This window comes from Struthio camelus, chromosome 2, assembly GCF_040807025.1.
Source record: "Struthio camelus isolate bStrCam1 chromosome 2, bStrCam1.hap1, whole genome shotgun sequence".
Taxonomy (NCBI): Eukaryota; Metazoa; Chordata; class Aves; order Struthioniformes; family Struthionidae; genus Struthio; species Struthio camelus.
The window spans coordinates 28,643,781-28,670,260 of NC_090943.1; the positions used below are offsets into that span (position 1 = coordinate 28,643,781).

Below are 26,480 nucleotides of genomic sequence, written 5' to 3' on the forward strand. Positions count from 1 at the left end.
AGATTTTCCCTTGTCTTAGAAAAAAGGTGGGGGGAGTCCGTCTTATATTTGCACAGTCTTCCTGTTAAAACTGTGTTTTGATTTGTCCATCCTGAAGATGGGTACCTGCACACCTCTGTGGGGCTCTCCTGCCATGCTTTCTCACGCCAGGATGGATAGACTCCTGTGCTCAAGTTGCAAGAGTGTCCTCATTGTGACTACTTTATGTGTATGGCTGATCCTGTTATCTTGAGCAATAAATGTATATTACCTTTCAGCAAACACATTTAAAGTGTTTACTCTTGAATAATCTATGAAAGCATTGCTTCCCTTCCTTAAGGTTAAAATTGTTGATAGCGTCTTTTTAAATGCTCTGACTTCTATTCTTATTTAACTGCAAGGGATTCAAAGCTAAAACTCCAGATGACCGTAACAGACAAAACTGTCCGTGTGGTTATTCCATTTATTAGTACAATAGAAAAAGCTTTTCAAGTTAGTCATTTTATGCTACATTTTCAAGTATTTTATTTGCAAATGAACGGTGCTCTTTTGTCAAAGTTTTGTTGAATCTCAGTGTTTAATCAATAACATTAAAGTTAACAAGATTAAAGTTTTACCAACTTGGCAGACTGTGTTGATGTCCACACACATCTTTATTTTCCCACACTCCCAAACTCCCTCATCCAAAACAGTGGGTTTATTCAGGATTGGTTCTTCTAGGTGTAAACAGCAGTCAGGAGTTACATGTGCTTCATAGCAATGCACAGTCTCCCAGTGGATGCTGACTTCACTGCTTTTGGTTTTCTTAACTTAGTACTAACTTTTGTTACTAAAACCAGAGAGGACTTGTTTTTCTACTTTTCCTCATGTTTAATCCACAAAGGTTTGATTAATAATAATATTCATGCAAAAAAGCAACCTTTCAGCCTTGTTAGGTTATCTTGCAATCAAAATTATAAAACAGTATTTTGAAGATAAGCTCCTGAAAAACTTGGTTTGTCCTTTTATTTTCTTTTTACTTAGGGATTCTTAGAAATAGTCGTCCTTGTATTTTTAATTATATTGTAGCAGGGTTTTGTAAGATTAGTTAGTTTGCTGTCTTCCTCTGCTTATTTATTTGCAGCTCTTAGTTTAGGCAGCAGTCACAGTCTTGCTTTTTGCTCCAGACAGTAAACACTAGTTTACATGAAAATACTTAAACGTCAGAATTTTGTAGAAATATTTGGGTATGTTCCCTCTATTCATTGTGTTAGACTAGGATAATTATTAAAATCATGCTAAGATTATTGAAAGGGTTCACTGTACTGGGTTCATAGCATGCTATGCGCAGTTTATACCCGTTTTAATTTGTTACCTGGAATCTGCCCAGCTTCTACTAAATGGTGTCTGTCTGCTTTAAAAAGAAATGTGCAGCTGTTTGCAACCAGAATACAGTTACTGTGGGTGACAGCAATACTCAGCTGTATGTTGTATGCTTTAGCTAGTGAATGACTGAACGACACGCCATCCCTACACATGCATACTCGTAGCTTTACAAGTCTTCATTTCTGCAAATGATAACTAGACTTTTCTCCTCCTCTGCCCAGGCAAATCTGGACACTGTTTTCTCTGAGAAAGAGAGCTAAACCTTCTCTTTTACTTTTCCCCTTGAAGGTGGAATATTTGTCTTGAGCTTCCATTATTTCTGTCTCAAATGGGTCAAGAAGTTGTGTCTGGAAGACGGGAAGTTCAGAGGAAAAAGTCAACTGCAAAGGCCTAGAAGTTTCTTGGCCATGCATCTCCTTCTGTGGCTGCCTTTACTGCTTAGATGTGACAGGGGCAGTGATGGGCCACAGATTTAACCCCATATCTGTCTTCATATCCAATAAAGGACCTGTATGGCCACGGTGCGCCGCCTGCTGCTATACCAAAATGTAGTCACGTGTGGTGGGACATACACAGGGAGATGCTGGGGCAACCCCGAAAGAGTAAAGCATGATATTCCCATGGAAGGAAAACCAAAGCTCACACGCCCGTGTGCATTCCCCATGCGCTGACTGACCACAAAGAGAGAAGCATCCCAAGGAAGAGGAGACTTTGAGCATGGCTGAGGCTGCTCAGCTCTGAACTTCCTCTTTTGAATTTTACTTGCTGCTAGGGGAATAGGGAGGAGCCTGCTACCATTTCCTCATAACAGCCAGACCGAAACACATTTCTTCCTAGAAGAGAGAGAGCAAAAAGAATATATTTTCCAACTGTTTGTTCATTTCACTCCTGTAACTTCTCTAAGCTGTACTCCTCCATGTGAAATGACAGGAGCATGACAGGAGTCAGGACTCCTTCCTCTCCCGTCAGATATCAGTAGAGAAGGTTCACGTTCACCTTTCAGTGTAAGGAGATGATGTCCATGGAGAAACATGGACAGGTCTTCTGCTTTGCTTTTTTGAGACACAGTAATAAGAGCCTTGTCAAACAGCATGCCCGAGCCTTACCTCAGTGTCTGGCTCCCCAGAGGAATAGCCTGACGAAAGAATGGAGGAGACATGCTGAAAGCTTCCGTGATGACTGCCTGGGGTCCTTATATCTCTGGAAGAGCACTGTAGAGACTGCCAGGTCTGTAGATCCAGCGCTAGGTCTGCTTGGCATTCCGTTCTCTAGAATTTCAATGCCATCTGTACAAGTTGGTGTGTAGGAAGCACGTCTATAAAAATGAATTTATGCAGTAAAATTGGACACATACACACACTAGAATTATGCAAATACTTCATGCAATGAAAACTCATTGCAGATTCATTGTAGTTTCTGTGCTCATTTAGTTTATAACTGAAAGGGGTAGAGACAATAGCAATCATAAAATAAATTAGTGATGGACTCCCACCTTTTCCTCTTGGGGTTGATGAAGTCAGTTTTGCTGCTGACTTCAAGGGAGCAATATCAGACTTTGTGCGTGATGTCACAAACAACACTGAAGTTGAAAAATGTCAAAAAATAGCATGAATTGAGTCACTTTAAATGTTTTCATTTTGAATCTCCACTTTGTGGCATTATTACTGTAGTCTTATCCAGATCTAGCATTATTCATTAATACTAGCTTATCCCTATGATCCTTCTTTCTCTTTGTCTATTTGGTCAGCTACACTTTACACACCCATTTGTAATCTTCTGTTCGCTGTTCGGTTAATGCTGTTTTTTAAATTACACTTACAGCTGGTATGATAGAACCAGTTATACAGTCAGAGCAGAGAACCCCTGTTTTTGCCTGATGCTAGAATCTCTTTGACCCTGCATACCATATTAGGAGGCATTAAGGAGACTAAACTCCTCTGGAAATAGAAACTGCCTGATTTTCGAAGCATTGACGTGATTAACAGTAATGTAATACACTCTGTATGAATGCTTAATGGATAAACATTCTTTTGCTTACTCTAGGCAGTTTTACAGCTTACTAGGATGCAATTCATTGTGCTAAACAGAGTGAGAATGTGAAACTGTCATTAGAAAAAATGCAGTCAGCCAGAATGAATTCTGCCTGCAGGTGCAATTAGGGGATTGGTATGTCTACAATATGAAGTAAATGAGTAGTGATCTGGCACTGAGAATACTGCATTGCACTTTACATTTGAAAGCTGTTTGCAAAATGCAGCAAATCTTTTGCTGTGATACTGAAGCTTTTCCTTTAATCTTCTTAGCTTCTGGCCTGTTTGTCCATTTTTATGTCGAAGCAGTGCCATTAATGAGCTGAATGGCTGTTTGTTGGTGGGAATGGGATGCAACACTATCACTACGTTAGTTGAGCTTATATCATCGCCTGGTACTGTTAAGGTGAATATAGCAGTAGGCTATCAAAGGCCTATTTAGTTTCCTTAGGATCATAAGCGAGCTGGTCAATGCACAAAAATATATGTTTGTACTAGAAACCAAATAAATAACTGCTATAGCATATGCCACCTAAGGGTAGAGGGTTACACGTAGCCTGTACCAGAAGGCCAATTGAAGGACTGTCTAGTAGCGAATGTCATACTTAAGCCATGTTTCCAGTCTTAAGCCCTGTATTTAAGTCTTAAGTAATGTATAGTCTGTGTGCTCGCACTATGCAGAGGAAGAGTTTAATACAGTTTTGAATATTTCTTAATAGAATGTGATAGAATTGCACAGAGGCAGCCTCTTTAAACTGTAGAACTATATTTATGTTGCTAATCTGATCTCAATTAAAGAATTAAGTAAGAATTTCTAATTAGAATATCCAAACGTTTCTTCATTTAAGATAAGGGGTTGTTAAATTTCCCTTGAACAAATTTGTATGTGAACTTAGTTATTGTGAAATCGGATGGTTTGACAAATTTAGAGATTCAGAAAGCCTTTGTTTTGTGCACCATGGTTTGGCATGCAAGTGCATTTGCTTATTGTGTCTCAGTTCTGAAGTGCAACTGTAAAGTCTTACCATTTATAGTCCTGGTGTTCATTTTTCTTAGCTCATTCAGTCTTTGCTGTATCCGCAGCAACCACCAGTAAGATGGCTGATTAGTACCAAAAGCAGTATCTGCCAGGATATGAGAGAGTCATAAAAACCTTCAGGCTAATTGCAACTTTACACCTCTTGAAAGCAAGATTTGTGTTGATGATATAAAATTGAGAAAATTTGGCAGTCCTCTTTCCAAATCAGACAATTTCCACCTCACTAAATATGGCCTGCTCTACTAAGGTTTTTCAGTAAAGGGAATAGGCACACTGTATACTAACAGTATAGCGTTCATGTTTGCTCGGCTTAGATGTCATAAGTTCACATGAAAACTAGAGTTAGATGAATTCTCTCTTCATAATTTACTCAGCAAACCCTCTAATTTAATGCCTATGATCACTTTCCTGTGTAGTTCTTCAAGTTATTTTCTTGATTATGAAATCTATACATGAGTAAATGGAATTGCTTGTGAAAGTTGAGTTCTGTTGATTTATTGACTATGCAGATTATATAATTTATCTTTTCTGTTGAGATTTGTTTTAGACATCTAAAACTTTCAGAATCTTTTACGAATATTCAATATTTTCTTTCAGTTGTTTGCTTCTGAGAACATTAGTGGCATTTTTACTCTGTGTTTAGATGTCTTGACTTCTAGACTGAGGGAGAGAGTGATTGCTGGCAGAGGGAATACTGAAGTATTGATTCAGGATGACATTGCCGCTCTATGGCAGTCTGTACTAATTGGTACGAGAAACAGTATTTACTCTTGGTCAGCTCATGTGTTGTTACACTCTTGAAGGCAGAGGAAAAATAGCACCCCCAGTTACAACGTAAATCAGTAATAATGATCTGGAAAAAATACTGCAGAAGATTCAGAAATAATTATTTAGTTAAAGTAATTGGAACTATGCCTCATGCTATCTAATCCATTTAAACTTTTTTAGGCCCTAAAACTCTAGATTCAAGGCTATGTAGTAAGGGTTGTGCTGTAATATAATTAATTTGTCAAACTAAGGCCACTACAAACATTTTCTTTTGTGTGCTTATTTTCATGCTTTCTTCATTTAGAAATACAATAAATCCTTGGACATACTAGCCTGTTACCTTGACAATAGCAGGGCTTGCCAAAAGTGTGATAAAACATACTTACTGCCACATTTGAAAAGAATTTTAGTTTTAAATACTACTGTTGATATTTTTATAATTTTTCATATCATAAGAGCTGCAATCTTGGCATTTCTAGAGGAACACTGTTCCCTCTCTCCTCTCCAAGAATAAATGAAGTTGAGTGCAGAGAGGTGTCCTGAATTTTGAAGGCAGAGAGAGAGAATCACAGAATCACAGAATAGTTGAGGTTGGAAGGGACCTCTGGAGATCATCTAGTCCAGCCCCCCTGCTCAAGCAGGGTCCTCTAGAGCATATTCCCCAGGATTGCATCCAGGTGGGTTTTGAGTATCTCCAGGGAAGGAGACTCCACAACCTCTCTGGGCAACCTGTTCCAATGCTCTGTCACCCTCACAGTGAAGAAGTTTTTTCTCAGGTTCAGATGGAACTTCCTGTGGTTCAGTTTCTGCCCATTGCCTCTTGTCCTGTTGCTGGGCACCACGGAGAAGAGGCTGGCCTCATCCTCTTGACACCCCCCCCTTCAGATACTTGGACATATTGATCAGATTGCCTCTCAGTCTTCTCTTCTCCAGGCTGAACAGGAAAAACTCAGCCTTTCTTCAGAGGAGAGATGTTCCAGTCTCCTAATCATCTTGGTAGCCCTCCGCTGGACTCTCTCCGGTAGCACCATGTCTCTCTTGTACTGCGGAGCCCAGAATTGGACACAGTACTCCAAGGCACGCCTCACCAGGGCTGAGTAGAGGGGCAGAGTCACCTCCCTTGACCTGCTGGCAACACTCTTCCTAACTAGACTCTGTGCCATTCACCACAACCCTCTGAGCTCGGCCATCCAGCCAGTTCTCAATCCACCTCACCGTCCACTCATTGAGCCCGCACTTGCTGAGTTTACCTACAAGGATGTGATGGGAGACAGTGTCCAAAGCCTTGCTGAAGTCCAGGTAGACAACACCCACTGCTCTGCCCTCGTCTACCCAGCCAGTCCTTCCAACAGAGAAGGCTATCAGATTGGTCAAGCATGATTTCCCTTTGGTGAATCCAAGCTGACTACTCCTGATCACCTTCTTGTCCTCCAGATGCTTAGTGAGGACCTCCAGGATGAGCTGTTCCATCCCCTTTCCCGGGATGGAGGTGAGGCTGACTGGCCTGTAGTTTCCTGGCTCCTCCTTCTTGCCCTTTTGGAAGACGGGGGGTGACATTGACTTTCTTCCAGGCCTCAGGCACCTCTCCTGATCTCCAGGACCTTTCCAAGATGATGGAGAGTGGCCTAGCGATAACATCCGCCAGCTCCCTCAGCACTCGCGGATGCATCCCATCGGGGCCCATGGATTTGTGGATGTCAGGTTTGCACAAATGATCCCTAACCCGATCCTCCTCAACCGAGGGAGAGTCTTCCTTTCTCCAGACTTTCTGTCTTGTCCCCAGGGTCTGGGATTCCTCAGGACTGGCCTTAGCAGTGAAGACGGAAGCAAAGAAGGCATTCAGCAACTCTGCCTTCTCTGTATCCTTTGTCAGCAGCGGGCCCACGTTTTCCCTAGTCTTCCTTTTGCTATTGATGTATTTGAAGAAGCCCTTCTTGTTGTCCTTGACATCCCTTGCCAGATTTAATTCCAACTGGGCCTTAGCCTTCCTTGTCGCATCCCTGCACACTCTGACAACGTCCCTGTATTCCTCCCAAGTGGCCTGTCCCCTTTTCCACATTCTGTACACTTCCTTCTTCTGCTGGAGTTTTGCCAGGAGTTCCTTGCTCATCCATGCAGGTCTCCTGCCCGCTTTGCTCGACTTCTTCCTCAGAGGGATGCACCGATCTTGAGCCTGGAGGAGGTGATGCTTGAATATTAACCAGCTTTCTTGGACCCCTCTTCCTTCTAGGGCCCTTCCCCATGAGATTCCCCTAAGTAGGTCCCTGAAGAGGCCAAAGTTAGCTCTCCTGAAGTGTCCACGGTTGCGATCCTACTCATTGCCCTGCTCCCTCCTCGTAGGATCCTGAACTCCACCATCTCATGGTCACTGCAGCCAAGGCTGCCCCCAACCTTCACATCTCCAACTAGACCTTCTTTGTTTGTTAGTACAAGGTCTAGCAGTGCACCTCTCCTCGTTGGTGTCTCCACCACCTGGGTCAAGAAATTGTCATCAGTGCTCTGCAGGAACCTCTTTGACTGTTTGTGTGTAGCTGTGCTAGACACAAGAGGATTGAGAGGACTGGAAATTTAGTAGTTGAGAGAGCTTTATGAATCATGTGCGTCTTCATAATTTTGGCAAAAAACAACTAGTATTTTGTAGCCAATTTCTGTAGAACCTGATGTGTTTCGACTGTTGGAACATTTTGCAGTGTACACTGGTGTCGGAGAGGTAAGCGAATGTCCTGAGAGATCATGAATTTTGTATTTTGGTTTAAACTGTGCTGCACTTCTAGGCTTTAATATCAAGTCTATCAGAAAAATATATCCCTCATTCTGTAGAATCCTGAAATAGCTGTAATTTCACAAGAATAGAAGAAATTAAGTCCTATGATGGTTATTTATTATACTAATTCTATAGTTGGATTTCTTAGCTATTTGGCTTTTTGTATAAGATTATGCAGATGTGGAAGAGATGAGCAGATGAGGAGGGGGAAGTAAGAGGTTTAGCACCAACATTAGGTTTTATACCTAGGCTGTGCAATTCCATGATAACTGATACTGTCAGAGGGTGAATAACAGTGATAGTTGTTCTGTGCTTAAATTTGTAGAGCAGATGTTATAATTTCTTCAATTTCAAATTTAGATATTCTAGAAAAAATAACTGAATAGAGATGCTCATTCTCTGGCTGCTAATCTGTGTTGAAGACTGTTTGCATTTGTTGTTACCCAAACTAGCAGCGTGAAGATAGCGTAGCTATACATGTACTCTGGTTACAATTGCTTCTTCATTTTGCTGGATAGAAACACCCTCACGGCCTCGACAAATGTTTTACTTTGCCCTGAAACAAAAGTGGAATTATAGTCAGCCAAAGCAATTCAGATTTAAAGATCAGTGCTGAACTGCTACAGGCAACAATTTTTTAAATTCCTGTATCTGTATCTTTAGAGGATATCTATCAGAATCTGTGAGAGAAATCTGGGAGGAGAGACCCTAAACAACGCTGAGCTTTATGGGAATCTAATATCGTGTAGCTTGGCTCTTAGCTCTTTTCCATGTGACTGTCGAACTACTGTAGCGAAAAATACAGGTTTTTTTGTTCACATTTATTCTCTATTTCTGAAGTTTGGATAACTAATCAAAAATAGATAATAAAAGATTTAAACAATTACAAAGCAAGTATGTGTTAGCGATTTGCAGTAATACAAAGTAAATATTCATATTGCTGTGTGTGTTTTGTGGTAAAACAGGCTGGCATTCTTCTATTTTGTAATGATGATAATGCCAGTGTAAATGGTGAAAAGGAAGATGGAAAGAAAAAACTCAAAAAATTGTGATTGGTCACTATATGCAAAAAAATTAACTGTGAATATTCAGGTATCATGAATATTCGGATATCTTTGTCAAATTCAAGTTTCTATGCATTATACTCTTTCCCTTAGTTCCTAAGGCAAAACTATACACAGAGCTGCTTTAATAGCTGTGAAAATTGTGAATTCCCTGAAAGCAGTGTTTTGAATAGCAGAGAATGTTTTTAGCTTTGACTAGGGTGAACCTTCTCGAACAAGCACATTCAGTCACTTAATTTGCTTTCCAGCAAAAGCTAAATTTAATGCTTAGATGCTATGAAGAGTTGCACCCCGAAGGTATGGAAATTGGGTTTAAAAACAAAGAGAAGCTTTCTGAAGCATTTTGTGCTTGAATAATGCAATATTTGTCATTGAATGAACTATTTGGATTTTGAGGGGGTTGCCATGGGAAAATACTGGAAGTTTTTCCAGTATTGATTTAGAGGCCTATTTGCCCCCGCCGTTCCAGAAGCCATAATTTGTGGCCTGTGTAGAAAAAAAGAAATGAATTTTACCATCAACCGTGTTTCTCATGCGATGTGCCGCATGGTGTTCCTGAAGTTTTATTTGAATAGGATTGCAACTTTCCAGGCGAACTTTCCTTGACACAAAAGGCTGAGCCCTGCAAGAGCTCACTCCTACAAGAGATAGATCAGTCTCTGCTTTTCACTTTTTGACTCTGCTGGATCAAGATCACTAACAAGGGCACTAGGTATTGTATAACGAACACCTGCGTGCTCAGTGGTTGTGAGACCAGTACTACATTTGGTACAGCTTGTTGAGTATTAATTTGGTTTCAACGGACCTGATCTTGTTCTCCAGTCCCTTGAAAACTGCAGCGTGATTGTGCTGCAGGCCTGCTGTTCCACTTGTTTTCGATGGGCTTTAAATCAACCCATGAGTGGATGCTGCATGGGAAAGTTTATGCTCTGTCCCTGCAAAGTTTACTTTAGTTAAATTTACAACCTACAAGAAATTCCCGTTCAGTAAGCGTTTTCTTTCACTGCCAGGTCTTGGAGTAACCCATTCTTGACCTACAGCACCCGCTCTCGCTTTCTCTCTCTCTCTCTCTCTCAACTGCTCTTGCCAATAGTTGTGATGCTGACTGCATCTCTCACATGTTTTTGTTTGTAAAATTCCCTATTAAAATACTACCCTGGCTTTCTTTGCTTTGTAGCGATCTCACGTTCCAAATCTCTGCAAGGAGGAGGACTCCTTGGCAGTGATGTGGAGTGTGACTAGCAGATGGCTGGAGGTTTTCTGCTTTGGGATGGTTTTAGGCTGGGACCTGTATATGCAGTTGTGAAAGAAAGGGGTCAGAGGCTTTGAAAAATACACTGCATTTTCAAACTGCTGGTGAAATTAGAGGGCTACCTGTCCTTCCCGGCAAAGGAGTCACCAGTGCTGCTACACAAGCTATGCTGGCTTGGGAACGGAATCAGGTGAGAATTGGTATTTGGAGAAAAGTAATTTCTCAGAACTTACCTGTTTTTTGTAAAGATTGAATTACTACATTTTTTCCGTATTGGATACTTTCAGAGTAGAATGGAAAGAGTCCCTTCATAAAGAATGAGGAAATGTCAAAGAGCATCTTTTATCTCCTCGTTGATCCTCTGTATGGTAATACATACAGTATAGGATATTTTCAGCAGAGAAGTCTTTAACTGATATTTTAAAAATTTACTTCTCATCTTCAAGATACAAGGTTGTAGAAAGCATTAATATTACAGCTTAGTCTTTTCTGGAGATCTTGATCTCTTTTCTCATAAAGTAATCATCTCTAAAGATATAATATTTGCCAAACAATGATCTGGAAAATTTTTTAGCATCTTAGAAATTAATCTATAAGGTCAGATCTGTATTAGCATTGCTGTACTCATCCGCCCAGCGCTAATTTTTGCCTGCTAATTATTCTGACATGTCTTAATCCAGAGCAACAACGTGAACTTTTCACACACATAGTATTTCCAACAAGAGTGATTTTGTATTTTTTTGCTGTGTGGACAAATCGTTACATACACTGTAATAAAACTAGTACATCAGCAATAAAACTCGTACAGAATGAGTAAATAGTAAATAGTAGGGTAAATAACTTCATTTGATTTTAGGAAACTTACTTACTAAAAGCAAGTATTGTTAAACAAATAACAGCATAACCTAAGGCAAGTAGCAGTAAGATGTGGGTAAAAATCCCACTTCTACAGAGAAAACTTGAGATGACAGAAAAAATGAAATCCCAGCATTTGACCTTCTACTTCATTTAAAGGTGGCAAGAAGGCCTCACTTTTATACCAACCTGTCGATGTTGTTCTACATAGAGTTTTTATTGCATTTTATCAAAGAAGAAGGTGGAGCTGGAAAAACAGTTGCTGCCTTGCACAATTTCACAATTTCTAATTTCAAATTAGAGCTACAGAAGCTTTTGGTATTCATATCAAACAAAAAAGAATATGTTGGAAGTATGTTTTCATTTTTTTTAAATTACAAAATAAATTACCAGAAAAGGAAGAAGAGAATCAGGACTCTATTGATAATAAATGGACTTATAAGGTTTTCCTTCTCTTTTATAATAGAGTAATTTTATGAATTGTATAGTGCAAATGGGAGGTATTTCCTTTGTGGTATAGCAAGTGTTTATGTGTTTTTCTTTACCTCAGTCCTGTAATTCTGTGGAGTCTTTTTGACATTTGTCAGCGTAGAATTTTGTAGGTACTGCTGGTTTTAGATTGCCTCCTTTATTTAGTAATTATTGACAGATGTTATGAATTTCACCTGAAATTATTACCAAATATAATCTTTTTAAAGAATATAGCAATTAAAATTTTGTAAAATACATTAAGAGGGGATAAGAAATAGATTTTGTTTGGAATGTCAATTCTTTGTGCACAGGTCCACTCGTCTGTATGGCAATTACTCAGCTTGCAGAATAAGAACAATCAGTAACACATCTCTTCTCACTCTGTCATGCTGAACACCCTGGCAGCTCTGCTGTAAGCAAGGCCAGACATCTGTCATGTATATTTTTCTGATCCTCTCCCCAAATGAAGGAGTATGTACAGTGGAGTTTCTTTTCTGGAATTTAGGTGGACAAGTGTGTATTCGAAACATATCCTGTTTTCTCCAGTACAGAGATGTTAATGTATATTACAGAATAGATGTTTGAAAAATGGAATTGAAAGGTGGATGAAATGCAGCCCTTAGTTCCCGGGGAGTATGGTTCCCCACTCTTGGATGGCCTCTGTAAGAGCATTATCTCAAACAAGATATGCCTTTATTAAAAAGCAGAAAATTGTAGTTGTTAAAGGTATAGGGTGAAAATTAAATTTAAGCAATTTTAAAATGTATTGACTAAGGCCATTGAATAACTTGAAAACCCAGCAGCTTAAAATTTTTACGTATGCTAAACTGAGTGGAACAAAATAACTCAGGAGGAAAAAAGATTCTGAAGAACAATTTATTGAGACAAAAAAAAATTTCTGGAATAAGAATCCTGCTAGAAAGTTTGCAAAGCCAATAGACTGCCAAGATGCAACAGGACCAGACAAGCTACTGTCCTAATAGAAAAGCTAATGAATGTTTTGTATTATTGTTCATGACAACAGAAATTCCCCACACTGAAATGTTTTTATGAAGAGTAAATGGAGAAATTGTATCTTAAGTTTGATAGAGGAAGTTTTATACTGTTAATAAGATTGTAGTTGTCTGATGTGGCTGCTCCTTTGCCACTTTTCTAAAAGACTGACTACATCTTTGTTAGACTGAAGAATATTAAACTTCTGCTGGATAAAAAGAAAGGCCCTTCCCTGGCATAACAACAGGTTAAAAGAGAAGAAGAAAAGGAAGAAGAAGAAAAGGAAGAAGAAGAAAAAGAAGAAGAAGAAGAAGAGGAAGAAGAAGAAGAGGAAGAAGAAGAAGAAAAGACTAAGGATAGGTTGCAGCTTTTGGTAATGAAGGAGGGTTAGCAGTGGAGTGTCAGTACTGACTGAGTTTTTTAACCTATCTGGAAAAGGGATGATCAAAATTTTGTCACAGAATTGATGATGATACAGAATTAATCAATGTAATCAATGTAAAATTTGTTGAAGAGTTGCAGAAGAATATGCGAGTAAAATAAAATCTGTCAGTATTGGGACATAAAATGACATGTCAATAAATACAGTGTAATGTAGTTGGTATATTAAAAATGAGAGAAGCTCTATTCATATGCTTTCATGGGCTCCTAACTAACTTCCAGCACTTACGAACAGAGCTATTGGAGTTTTATTGGACTTCAGTGAAAATGTGTGCACAGGACTTAAGCAGTGGTCAGAAAGGTGAAAAATTTTAGGAAGAGCACAGTCTTACAGTTGAGCCAACAGGATACGCAGTCATAAATAAATGAGGACATATTATTGCGCATAAATATTTGACAGACTTCTAACCAACCATAAATGGTGAAATCGATTTTAGATATTACTATGTGAGAACTTAAAAGATGCTGGGGGACTCCCACAGTTAAGGGATCTAGGGTGGAGGAGCAGTTTGCTGCGTTTCTGTACATTAGCGTATCCTTCTTGGAAGGACTAGAGCATTTCAGCTGAATTAGTTTCAGTTCCTGCAGCCCCTCAGAGTTGAAGTAGTAGGGCCTTCTGGTCTAACAATATTGAATGCAGGAGGTCAATAAAGAGTGAAAACTTGTATCTTCTCATAGTTGATACCAGGAGATGATATATTAGGGCCACTAAAACTATTTCACTTCCATGTTTGAAACTGCATTATGTAAAATTTAAGGTATTAGCTTCAATGAAATGAGCTTAAAATATAAGTATGGCTAGTTGTTGAACTACGTGTGTGCTAGAAAGCAAACACGTGGTCAGGTCATAGGCCTAACTAATGCCACGTGAATGGTCCATACGTTTAAATGAGCGTGTTCACTTTAGTGGCGAAAGCATGGTTTGATGAAAGCATCAGTCAGGTGCTTCTCCCGAGAGACAGGTCAGCTGCAGCACACTGCTAGAGTGGATAGGAGAATATAGCTGTATGGATGCCAGCTGAGATATGTTAGCCTCGGTGCCAGACACTGGCACTGTAGTTTTTTACTAGACATAATCTTTATGACCGTGTCCACAGACAGAAGACTTGGATAGTGTATGGTAGTTGGCTAGAACAGTAATATCTGGAGATAATATTTTCCAGTTTTGTATCCAGGAAGTGAATAGTTCTGTTGTGCATGGCAGCAGTTGCTCCTGGCCCTCAGCCATAAGTAAGAAGAGGTGTTTGTGGAATTGAGAAGTGTAGGGCCCAGATACTTTCAGGATTTCAGAAACTAACATCTTTAGAGTTCTGTTTGCTGAGTTTCAGGCATATTTAAACAGATCTTTCTCCTACAGATCTTTCTGAGGGAAACTCCAGACTTGATTTTGGTGTGAGACCGTAAGTTCATTACAGTATTGTAACTGTCTAATTCCCATCTGTGTCTCATCCCTGCAATTGCTTTTTGGGAAGATTTGTCTCCTGGCGCTTCCCTTTTGAAGCATTTGTGACAGCTGATGCCCACGTAGGCTTTAGAGGAGAGTTAAGCCAAGAAAGCTGGAGGAAGCCTGTGGTGGCTCCTCTTCACTGACTCACTCCTTTTTAGTGCAACAGGGAGGGCAAAATCATAAAAGAAAAGACACTTTGAAAGACGAGAAATCACCCGCTTAACGATGTCAGAGCTATGTTGTAGACAGACTTTCAAGCATAAAATAATGGATGGTCAAACTGTGATTTTTCTCTCATTTAGCTTCCTGAACACAGCGAGAAAGGCTATCCTCGGTGCTTCATCTCCCAGGGCTGATGGGAGAAACTGCATCCTCCCAAAGGCAGGAGCCTTTGCAGAGTGCGGTGTAAGAATTAATCATCAGAACGGCTTATACTTAGAGTACAACGTAGTAGATCAGTGTCATGTCCATAAACTTGTCTAATTCTTCTCATGGCTTTTGCTCTTCCTCACTTCTCTGCCTGTGAGAGAATCACGTTGTGCATAGTAGAAGCAGCCCAGTTTTATATATTTAAAACAAAACAAGAGCTGATTGTAAAACTGCTTTAGAGAAATCTTCAGCTACCTTGGAAACACACCTATTCCTCCTTACAGACCATAGGGAGATGCTATGGAGTGCTATTGTAGACATAAAGAACTGAGAAGGTATTGAAAGTGTCATTCACAACGTTTAGTGTTTTTCTGAATGTCCTATGTCCAAACGATTTGATTAGCCACTATATTTCCTTATTTGAATTCTTCCTAACAACCAAAGCAAACGTTCTTAGTATAATCCTTAATATGAGACAGTCCCAAATTCTAGCTGTTAGTATAGTTAAATTAATAATAATGCTTCTGATACAACATATTTATGATATCCAGCTGTACCTACGTTAAAGACTACCTCTGGATTTACAGTCAACAGGGTCTTTGTGGCAGAACCAAAACCAGTGAATTGTTGTTATTGTTGTCATAATTAAGGTTGCATCCATAGTGTCAGGTTGATTAGTTCTCTTTATTGTTTGCATATTTTAGTTTTCTCCCAGTTCCAATGTGGAGCAAACCAGTTTATTCACCTGAGGAAGAAGATGGGTGATGGAATAGATTAGTGTTGATGCTCTAAGGTCCACAGTCTCCAAAAGCAGATGCACACTGTGTCAAATTTTGTTCCCCCTGAGAGGCTTATTCAGCACCCCAGCAAATACATAGCACAACCTGGGATTGATAACATAAAATTATAAGGCATCCCTGTAACTGTTCACCTTCCTGCATTGAATGTTTTCACAATAATGGTGAAAAGGGGTCTCAGGGTCTCTCGCCAGGATATACAGAGAGATGGCTCGTTTATTTGCTGCTGCTATCTGCAAAGAAGGTATAGAAAAACCGTTCCACATTTTTAAAGTTATACAAATGACACACAAGAAGGCTTGTGATACGAGTTATCACTGTGATGGAGCTTACCTCCACTAAAGCAATGAGCATCAAGGTGTTCCTCTGGGAAGCCAGCTGCAGTCCCCTGACAATGCACGAGTACTGTTTCTGGGACCAAGACTCCATGTGAGACCCAGGAAACTATAATTTTGTCTTTAGTCTTTGCCCTGTTCGCCATGAAAAAGGAGAGGATTTTGGATCTTCCTTTGGACAATATCATTGCGTGTTATGCCTGTAGGCATGCCTGGAATTCTCATTTCTCTGCAATGGGATGGGAGGTGTCTGTCTGTGATAAATGTTTGCTGTTATTTTTGCCGAAGGATGGTGAAGAAAGGAAAAGAGGAGGTAGATAGGTTGTTGTGCAGAACTGAAGCAATATGAGGCTCTTGAGCTCACAGACTCCATGCTCTTGCTCATTGACATCTCTGGAGCAGCCAGCAAATACTTCTGAAGAGCAGCCAACAGTCTCAAGTTCAGCTTGCTGGTAGCCAGAAGCAGCATGCAAAGTTATGGTAATGATGAGCTCAGGAGCACGTTGTAATAACCTTTCCATGATGTAGCATCACCTTCAAAATGGCCTCCTACACACTTGGAATATAAAACCTTTACCCTGAATTTTCAGAAATGAGAAAATGTTGGGGAAAAATAGCGGTCTATAGAGCTTACATGGCAGTATCATGGTGAGGTAGTGCCTGTGACACCTCCTCCCCTCCCCGGAACAGATTCCAGAGGAGTGAATTGCTGGTAAAATTCCACTGTTAAGTACTTGTGCCATTTTATGAAGGTCTAGTTTCCTGAGCACGGTGATCCGTCCACCGAGAAATATCTCATCTATTGTCATCCCAGATGACTGTGTTGGACCTCAGGTGGTGTTTTTACTTTTTGAACAGGGGCACGAGGAGTAGGCGTTATGAGAGAAGTGGTGATAGTGGGTGGAAAGCATGGTTTCAGAACAGATATTACACAGTGATCACCAGCATATGTTGACTGTGGCCCCTTATGTGTAAAGACATGGTGTAATCAAGAGTTGTGCATAAGGCAGACTATTTGTGACTGTGCTAGGGAGACTTGCGTAACTGCAGATGCAGTAGAACAGCTAAGAGCTGAGAAGGTGCAGTCCACGCAGTATACAATTCAGGCTCAATTGGTTTCCCTTAGCAGGCACTAGCCATCGTGGGGGAAAAAAGCATAGACAGCAAGGCAGTCAGCAGCACCTGGACCTGGGAACAGGTCTTGTTCCTTGGCACAAGCCACAAAAATGGTATAGACATGCTCAGAATGTTAGAGATTTCTTTAACCCATAAGCTGAGACAGTTTTTATGTTGCAGAGTTTATAGTATACAAGACCAACAATGTGGTTAATGTAGCATAGAGCAGATTAGTTGGGAGGATAGCCCATGTGTTTCTTTGTAGTTCATCTCCTCTCTAACTTCCTTTAACAAAAAAAGTTGTCACTACCTACTGATTAGTGCCAGCAAAATTCTGTAAACATTCTGGGTAGTTGATGGCTTATGGGAAAATGCTCCACACTTGGCTTTGTGTGAAACTGTGATCCTTTTTCAAGAAGAATCAGTTCTCAACTGCTGTGATTTTTTTTTGGTCTTGAGCAAAAAATGGAGTATTAGAATCTGAATATTTTCCTGAATTAGTCTGCAGCATATGTTAGTATAGCTATTGACGCGTCTTTTCTAGATTGTGCTGTCAGTTCTCTGTGAAAAGAAAAGCAAGTAGTGTTGTAGGGGTATATATGATTTACCTGGGAGAGCCACCAAAGGTGCCTAGCAGTATCTTCTGCTTCTTTGATCATATGATTTGACATTATTTTGATGCTAGATGAGTTGCTGATGACCCTTTTTCTTTTCACTTCAGTGAAGACAGAACTATGCTGTTCTGCTAACAGTAGTGTTGGAGTGAGCCAGTCAATTCTTTGGGGTTTGTTTTTTTTTTTTTTTTTTTTTTTTTGACGTACTCGTTTAGCTTTGATATCAGCAAGGTCATCACCACTGTACTGTCACCACTGTCTGTGGTTTTTGATTTCCTGTGTTGCTGGATTTTGAGTGCTGTTATAAATCCTTGTAAATGTCAAAGGTGAATTCTGTAGAAGCATATTTTTTAAAAATACTTGGAGAGGTACGACCAGAGGCGAAGATCATGTATTGAATGATTTGGAAAAAAGCTGTCTTTGAGCAATAGCTCAGTAGATGTTATTGTTGTGGATACTTCAACCAGCATGAGGGCAAAATCAAATTTGTTAAATTGTAGGGAATGGGAGAATTCCTTTAAATTTGAAATCTTATGCACACTGCAGGAAACACAGTGAGAACAGACTTGATGAGGAAGGCTTACTCAATAATCAATCATATTGAGCATACTTAATATGAAAAAAATGTAGAACTATTTATTTTACTTTTAGCCAACTAAAATCTTTGAGCGACAGTTCTCATGCCTGTCCTGAACAAGCAGTTTGTTTCTGTGGTGGACTGACTTTGTTCCTCAAAGAAAGAAAAATTTCAAGCACAAATTTCATTTTCTTCATTTTAACACCCTGAGATTCATTAAAAAAAAAAACAACAGGCATTAAATGTGATTGTGCAAAGTGAGGTAAATGACATACAAGAATTTCTTCCTTCTTCACCTGGGCAAAACACATGTTGAAGGCAGTGGGCAATATCATATAACAAAGTATGGTGAACTTATGCCAGGTAGGAAACATTGACAGTTTTGCCTTGATGCTGTCAGTGATCCTGACATCTTAATTTGGATGCTTAGATGAGAGAAAAATAGCTCTTGAAACTACATTGGTACCAAGCAGCATGGAAATTTTGGAGACAATGGTAACTGCATTCACTACCGACATTATCTTTAATTCCCTTCTCATGTATAACACTAAATATTCTACAAAACAATACAAGATGCAAGAAGCCATCCCTTCTGGCCAATGTACTTCAAGAAAGATCCTCTCAAACAAGAAGTCAATATATGGTTTAATCCTTTAAAAGAAAATTGTCCTGAAGAATATCCAGTCACTTTGCAAGAAATCTGAAATTGTTATCAAAATAAACTAATGCTAGTCATCCAACACAGAAGAAGAATGGGGCCTGTTAACATGATGAAAAGGAATCCATAAACAAACGCATTTGTTTTGTAGCCTATTATAATTTTCCCCATACCACACCCTCATCTGATCTTTCTGTTCTGCAAGCAAAAACTACCTGCTTCTCTTGCTACCCCTAAATAGCTGGTGACTCTGTTTCCTTGATAACATCCCTTTCTCTTCTACAGTTAAAGAACACTTCTCTCTCATCATGCAAATAAGTTAGGCAATCTCAAGCTAAACTCACAGCAGGTATTTTGAGCCTGTACTTGGCTTGTGTGTCCCTGCTGCATTTCAGACCAAGACGGTTTGTGGTCAAACCATAGCTCGCTAGTGTTTTGTTTGACTGTAGCTCCACTGAGGGGTCCTTATTTTCACAAGTATCGATACAAATGAGATTAGATTTGGATATTTCATTACTAGTGTATCCAGAATCTATGGAACCCCCTCCAAACTGTGTGTTAAATTTGAATGCCATGGGACGTCCCACCTACGGTACAGCTTTTTTGCTGTTGAGTGGTGCGTTCATCTATTCCCGTGTCAGGGTAGAGATGTCTGTTGCGAGTCATACATCTCACAGTAAAAGAAAAATGGAAAGGCCTTTTCTCCCATACCTACTTTTTTTTTCTTTACATATAGAGTAGAATCATTAGATCAATAGGTTCTTTTAAAGCTTGATATTGTCTACGTAAAAAAGCGTGTTCATGATTCTTACTCTCCAAGTGTTCAGACCATTTGATAAGAAGCAGACAGGGAGACATTAACACAAAGACTACTTTTTCTTATGTGAAGAGGTCTTTGAAAGACCTGTGAGCAACAGAAGACTTTTCAGAACTGCTCTGTCAGGGTGTTACACAGATATGGAAACCCTCCATTTTGTTTCTCATTTTAACTAGCAGTTCCAACACTGGATGGAGTTAACAACAGTAGCAGAAATTAATAGATCCCTAGATATGCATGCAGTTATAGCATCCACAAAGAGGAATTTTTAGGAACGAGTCAAAAGTGGTCACTTATGTTACTAAATCGTTGCTTGTCTGCAATCATTTGCATGCTCTGTGGCCAAAATTTGCATGCAGATTTTGTGTCTGATTTCAGACTAATTGTTACCTTTTTTAATGCTTATATCTGTATCAGTCTTTTCTCCAGTCTTAACTATACATACCAGAAAAGCATAAAATGCTTGGTAGCATCGGACAGAGTTTAGTATGGGACTTACTTTCCTTATCTTTTGGATATATTTACGGAGGCTTCTTAGCAAGTTTATTTGGCTAGAACAACCTTTTTGTTGTTGCATCAGTGAATATCAGTACAAGATATGTTTATGGATTCTTGTAAAGCAATTATTGTCTCAGTCTTCTTGGAAGAGGCAAGTTAATCAGTGGTTCACACTGATGCAAAATTCAGGAATTAAAATTTCCCTGGAGTGGCTATCATCTTTTCTGTTTCAACAACTTTTGTGTAAAGTTGGATCATTTTTTGTGGTAGCTTCATGGTAGCCGTAATACAGTTGTGATACTTAACTACTGATATTTACTACTAAAGGGAAATTCATGTGTACTAACTTCTTACAACAGCTTCTCAATGAAGATGTTGTTGCATGAGACAGTTGTATCAAGACTTACCTGGTGGTTGCTTCCTCCATTTTCCCAGCAGTATTTGTAAAGGCTTCCTCGACAGTGCTATTAGTTTGTAGGTGATTGAAAGTTCTTCCAGGAAGAGTTGTGACAGATTTACTTTCTCTGGGAAAGTATGTGAATTCCAGGCTTAAATCCCAAGTACTGTTTTGCTATCATTTAAAACATGGAGTACCCACAAGCTTGTAGGCTGTCTATGGTGTGTAAAGATTGGTTACTGGAAAAGGCACGTTTTAGACTCCACAATGAGTGTGAATTATTGCTATTTCTTCTTTTCACGTGGCCTGATGCAGAAAATCAGACTTAGATGGAAAACAGGATTATTTTTCCTTTTTTTTGAAGTAAGTATGAAACGCCACTGGTTTTAGAAATGGAGTGAGTCAGTTGGTGACTCCCTGTGTTGATAAATTGCTAGGTAGAAATGACACAGATTCCAGTATCACTAACAATGTAGGCTACTCTCCTTTTCTTTTCTGAAACCACTTCTGCTGTCATTGTCAGTGAGAGACACTCAAAGCAGTTTGCAGAATTGCTTTCACATGTTTAACGCTGATGTTTAGCTTTTGAGGAGGCAGGCGGTGGCCTGAGATACCGGATCTCTTACTAGCTAGCTGTGACCGTTTATCATCATTTAATAGAAAGAGACCAAACGCTAGTCTTTGTTCTTGAATCAGATTTCTAGTTTGTATTAATAATTCACCGTAAAAGCTAAATGCTGTCTTCTACACGTGGGATTGACACCTGCGCTTTAGGAAAGAAGGAGCTTGCCCGCTACGGCTCGGCTTGTGGCATTGCTTTGGCTGGGAGCTTGCGCAATGGCTATGGGGGCACTGGTTCAGTAGCCTCTGCACAAGGATGTAAGAGAGCAGGCGTCCTGCAACCTCATGAGTATAAGTGTAGCTATATAGCGTGGTGCACTGTTTCATGTTGCAAGAGAAACAGCCATGTAGGTTTTATCTTCTGTGTGGTGCCTGTAAAAGAGGAGGAGGAGGGATGGGAAACAGCATTTGTGTTACTTTATTTGAAGTAATGAACATAATATATGTATATATGGGACTGAAGTTAGGTAAAATCATTACCTTTAATAGTGCATATTCTTTCATTACTGCCAAATATGGACAGTTAAGTGAAGTAGGTCAGCAAACTCCAGCATACAAAAACGTGTTTTTCCTGAGTGTTTGATTGAAATTACTGAAGGTCTGAATAATCTCTGACTGAAGGCCATATTCTATTAAAAGTATGGTAGAAAAAAACAAAATTAGTGTAATTAGATTAATATAGCCAATATGAAACGTACTGCTTTGGAGTTGAAATAAAGCTGTCTGCCTGGTTTGTTTTAAAAATTAAAAGGGTGTATATTCTGTTCTCCTAAAAAGTTAATATATAGCATGTAGGTAATCTTTAATGGTATACATAGGTGGTATGCGTGTAAATTAGTAATCTTCAGGTCTAGCTTTGGTTTAATGGGTGCAAACTGGAACTCCATTAGGAGGGAGCACTTAAACGGAGATTGTAGACAGATCATAATTTTAATATGTTTTCCTTTTTCATACTTACGAATTTTTACTAGTAGTGCATTCTTGATGATTTGCATTATGTTTTAAATATTGAACATATAGACCAACTTATTCATTCAAGATCACCTCCTGCATTTAAAATCACAAACGATAAAGAAGTCAGTTATATTCAGAATTGTCTTTCAGTCCTTAACAATCTTTGATGTGCTTTACTTGAATAAAAAAGCACACATTTTAACATGTGAAATTTGAGTGGACAGGAGAAATTTGTCTTTAAAAAGCCTTTTCAAACTCGGCAATGTCACAGGGCTAAAGCAGGGTAAATGCAGCTATTTTGTTAACTTGACAGTCTTTCTGGAGCAGATAGTTGAGTGATTTTGGTCTGTTTCCACAGGTTTTCAATACATACTCCAATGAAGACTATGACAGGAGAAATGATGAAGTTGACCCAGTGGCTGCATCAGCTGAATACGAACTTGAAAAGCGCGTGGAAAAGCTGGAGCTTTTCCCAGTTGAGCTAGAAAAAGGTGTGTAGTCTATAAGCCATTTTCAGCTCCTGTAAAACTGATTTACCAATCTTGTAAGAGGAAGTCCACTTGCCCACAGAGCATATCTTGAATTCCCATGAATCCATTGTACTTACCTTGGCTTTTTGGACTTAGGAATTGTTCAATAAGGATTTAAGGAAGCAGTTCAAGTATTTAAGAAATACAGTTTTTTTAACAGAATTGTTTTGTGTTACTCCATTCACACATGATTTTACACAGTGTTTCATGTGATGTTTTCCTTCTCTGTTGGAAGAGTATCGATTTGATTAGTTGTTCTAGGTTCCTTGTAATGTTAAAGATAATACTATTTTTTGTGCATAATTACGATGATAGAATATTAAGATTAAAAAAAAAAAAAAAGGAATTAAGTTTATTGACATGGAAAACCAAGAGGAACCAGAGCCTAAATGTTTACGTACCAAATGACGATATAAGTCAAATGTAAGCTTCTGTATTTGCTTGCCTTTTTCACAGATGAAGATGGACTTGGCATAAGCATTATTGGAATGGGAGTTGGAGCAGATGCAGGCCTTGAAAAACTGGGAATATTTGTCAAAACAGTAACAGAAGGTGGGGCAGCAGAAAGGGATGGCAGGTAAACTAGAGTCAATGTTCGGAAACTTTACCAACAATAATTATCATGATTTATGATTTTCTTAGGAAAAAGTTCTTGGCTTAATGTATGTCATGATAACTCAAAGCTGTAAAATTCTGCGACTGAAGTGTTAAGGTCCTGATATTTGATGTGATTATGAAAAGTGTGATTATCACCAGTTTTGTGAACTTACTTGAAACTGTTTAAGGAATCCAGATTTGCCAGAGATTTGTGCTTGTGAGTTCCTAAAAATCAAGATGCTTTAATGTGAGTAGCTGGAGACTCCAAATTGCACATCATTTTGAAGGTAGTTTAGTTCATAAAGGTTTTGAACTCAACATCTTTTGGCTTTGAAGCCAGCTTTAAATAATAAGTACCTAGTAAAATAAGTTCTGCTGAACATGTGATTAGAAAAGTAATTAGTTTTCTGTTTCTGAATAGTTAAACTCAGTAAATACACACCCTTTCAAACTTACTAACATAAACTGGTGTTTTGTATTTCTTGAATATGCAAATTTTACCATCTGAAAGTTCAGTTTTCACCACTGTTGCATTGAAACTGCATTAATCAATTTGAATAGACTCATGCACCACAAATCTTACCTATTAAAGGAACAGACATATTCTTATGTGGTGCTTATGTAAAACCTAGTTGCTTCTGGAATTGCTTAACTGGTTCATATTGCTTTTGAACATGCAGTATTTTCTATCATATGGGATAGAATTTTATCTGCATTATACAGCACCTAGCACAATGAGGACATGATCTCTCATTAAAAGTTTAAAAAGCTCTTTGCTATGTAATCATTTAATAATAACAAATATTCTTGAACATCTTCCCACCCATATAATAATTCATTGTTTTATCCCAGTGCATACCCTTTGTAAATTTGTGCGCAAAAAAAATATTGCTTATCTACTATATTAGCATTTAATCTACTTGCATATGCTTGGCATCTATATATAACAAAACAGTAACGTAGTTAGAATTATACTGACAAGAAGCATAAGTAAACAGAACAGAAGTAAACAAACTGTAACAAAAGTATGTTGTCGTCTACAAAAATGTATTTTAGCACTAAACGTGTTCTTTATGGATGAACAGCTGTAACTTGTCTTCCTGTGTAAGCTACAGAGGTAGTGTGTACTGTCCCTATCGTGTACCAGGCAAAAAGTTGTTCTGATACGGAACTGCCCTACAGGTTAAATCGTAAAACTCGACACGGCAGGATTTGCAGATTTTAATAGGATTGCTCTAAAACTATAGAAGGCAGCTGCCTTCCAGATTGGGCTCGCAGGTATCTTTACAGATCTTGGCAGTCAGGCACCAACTTGAAGGCCAAGTACAGAGTTATCACAGGCTTAACAAAATTATCAAAGGAAGTGAAGAAGCTGACACCTCAGGATGTCATGAATTCATCCATTACTTTAAATTTAAGCAAAAGTTTTTCTGAAAGGTGTGCTTGAGCTCAGCCGAAAGGCAGTAAGCTCACTACTGGAATTCAGTGTGAAGTTCCCTGGTAGAAAATCAGAGTAGCTCACAACTGTTCTGTTTGTTAGGCCATGTTCTGATGATCTGTATTTGCTGTTCCTCTCATTATTAACATATGTGAGAGGGCTACAAAAGTTAATGTTCAGAATACGAGTCTCTTCTTTCATTTCCCTAGATGATATCTCAAAGGAGCTTGTCAGCCAGAGGAAAAATATATTTCTTTGACCATTCTGATTTTTGTATTGGTTTTCAACTGGCTGAATGTTCAGTCAGCTGAGAAATAGCTCTCTGATTTTTTCTTTGAGAGCCTGACTGATCATTGACTGGAGGAAGGGATCTGTAATCCTCTCAGGCAGGAGCAGCTGATTCTCAGTGCTTCAACTGTAAAAAGTCCTGTTAACTTTGCCTTTGTGAAAACCCTAGTTAATCATTAACAGTGATACCAAAACCAAAGTCTTCTGACAGAAAACTGTATTTCAACAGTTACATCAGATATTCTGAATAACTGCATAGGAGTCTTCAGACAGGATCTCTAAAGCTACAATTTAAACTATTACAATATTTTTAGGAAAACTCCCATTTTTTGTTACAAGACCCATCAAATCATGATACAGTGTACTTCCCTCTCATGGAAACCCAAAATTTGTACAAAGGGGTTTCTTAGTGACTCAGCATCATATTCTTGAATCGTGTTCCTGCGGACAAACAAGTATTGTTCTGTCGTCATGTCAAAGGCATTGTATAGCAATATGTAACCAAGGAGGGATGCTTTGAGACAAGTCCAAATTCAAGCATATTGATAAGTAATAAGAAAGAGTATTAATAGTGTGATATATATAAAATCAATATAAAATCAATCATTAGACTGAATATGAAAAGTAAAATCTTTTCTTGGGTATTATACATAGCTTTTTCTTTCAGGTGATAAGCAAAAGCAGTGGAGATGAGTCATTTCAAAGTATTTTCATAACAATTTATCGGAGAACAACTGTTTTGAAACATTACACAGTTCCCAATAAATATTCTAAACTTTGTCTCTGCACAAGTTACATTTTTCAGCCCATCACACAGAGCAATAATTATGCAAATAATTTGTTCAACTTTAGTGGGTTTGCTTGTATAGCTCCTACTTCGTTTAAGTGCTCCTTCACATAGGCAAAGGTTTAAGTCCTATCTGTTAGAAAATAATTATCAGAAATACCAATTGTGTTAATGATAAAAGCAGTTAAACCTTTATAATTAAGATTTTTCAACCCAAGTCGAATCTTTCTTTCATGTTTGAAATTATTTTGGTTTAGATATTACTAATCACTTAATAAGAGATAATAATGTCAAACTTCCTAGCATATCTGAACTGGGAAAAGATTTGAGGTTAGAATCAAGATATGGAAAAAAAGTGAAAATAGAGCCAATAATCATCCCTTATTTCCCTTTGTATCTTTAAATTATCTTCACATTTTTAGATGGAAGGCTGTGGCTGCTTTTTTAAAAATGGTTTAGAGACTGAATTTTTCCCTTGCCTATTTGTCAGTTATTAATGCTGATTTAGTAAAGAGTATGACCTGTGTGCACTATGCACTACTAAACTGATAAAATAATTTTGACAGTTGTCTCCAAAATCCTGGCTCAACACAAAGAGGGCAAAAAAAAAAACCTCTCT

The 26,480-nt window shown here is 38.7% G+C and overlaps 1 protein-coding gene across 13 annotated transcripts in view; it reads left to right on the plus strand.

Annotated features, from left to right (window-relative positions):
- The window catches only part of PPP1R9A (protein phosphatase 1 regulatory subunit 9A), a 160,682-nt gene that overhangs the window by 66,533 nt on the left and 67,669 nt on the right, over positions 1-26,480 (plus strand). For all 13 annotated transcript variants that reach the window (XM_068934881.1, XM_068934891.1, XM_068934887.1 and 10 more), the window contains exons 3-4: positions 22,580-22,712; positions 23,208-23,328. In XM_068934881.1, the coding sequence (XP_068790982.1) occupies positions 22,580-22,712; positions 23,208-23,328 (254 nt within the window). The remainder of the gene's footprint in view (positions 1-22,579; positions 22,713-23,207; positions 23,329-26,480) is intronic.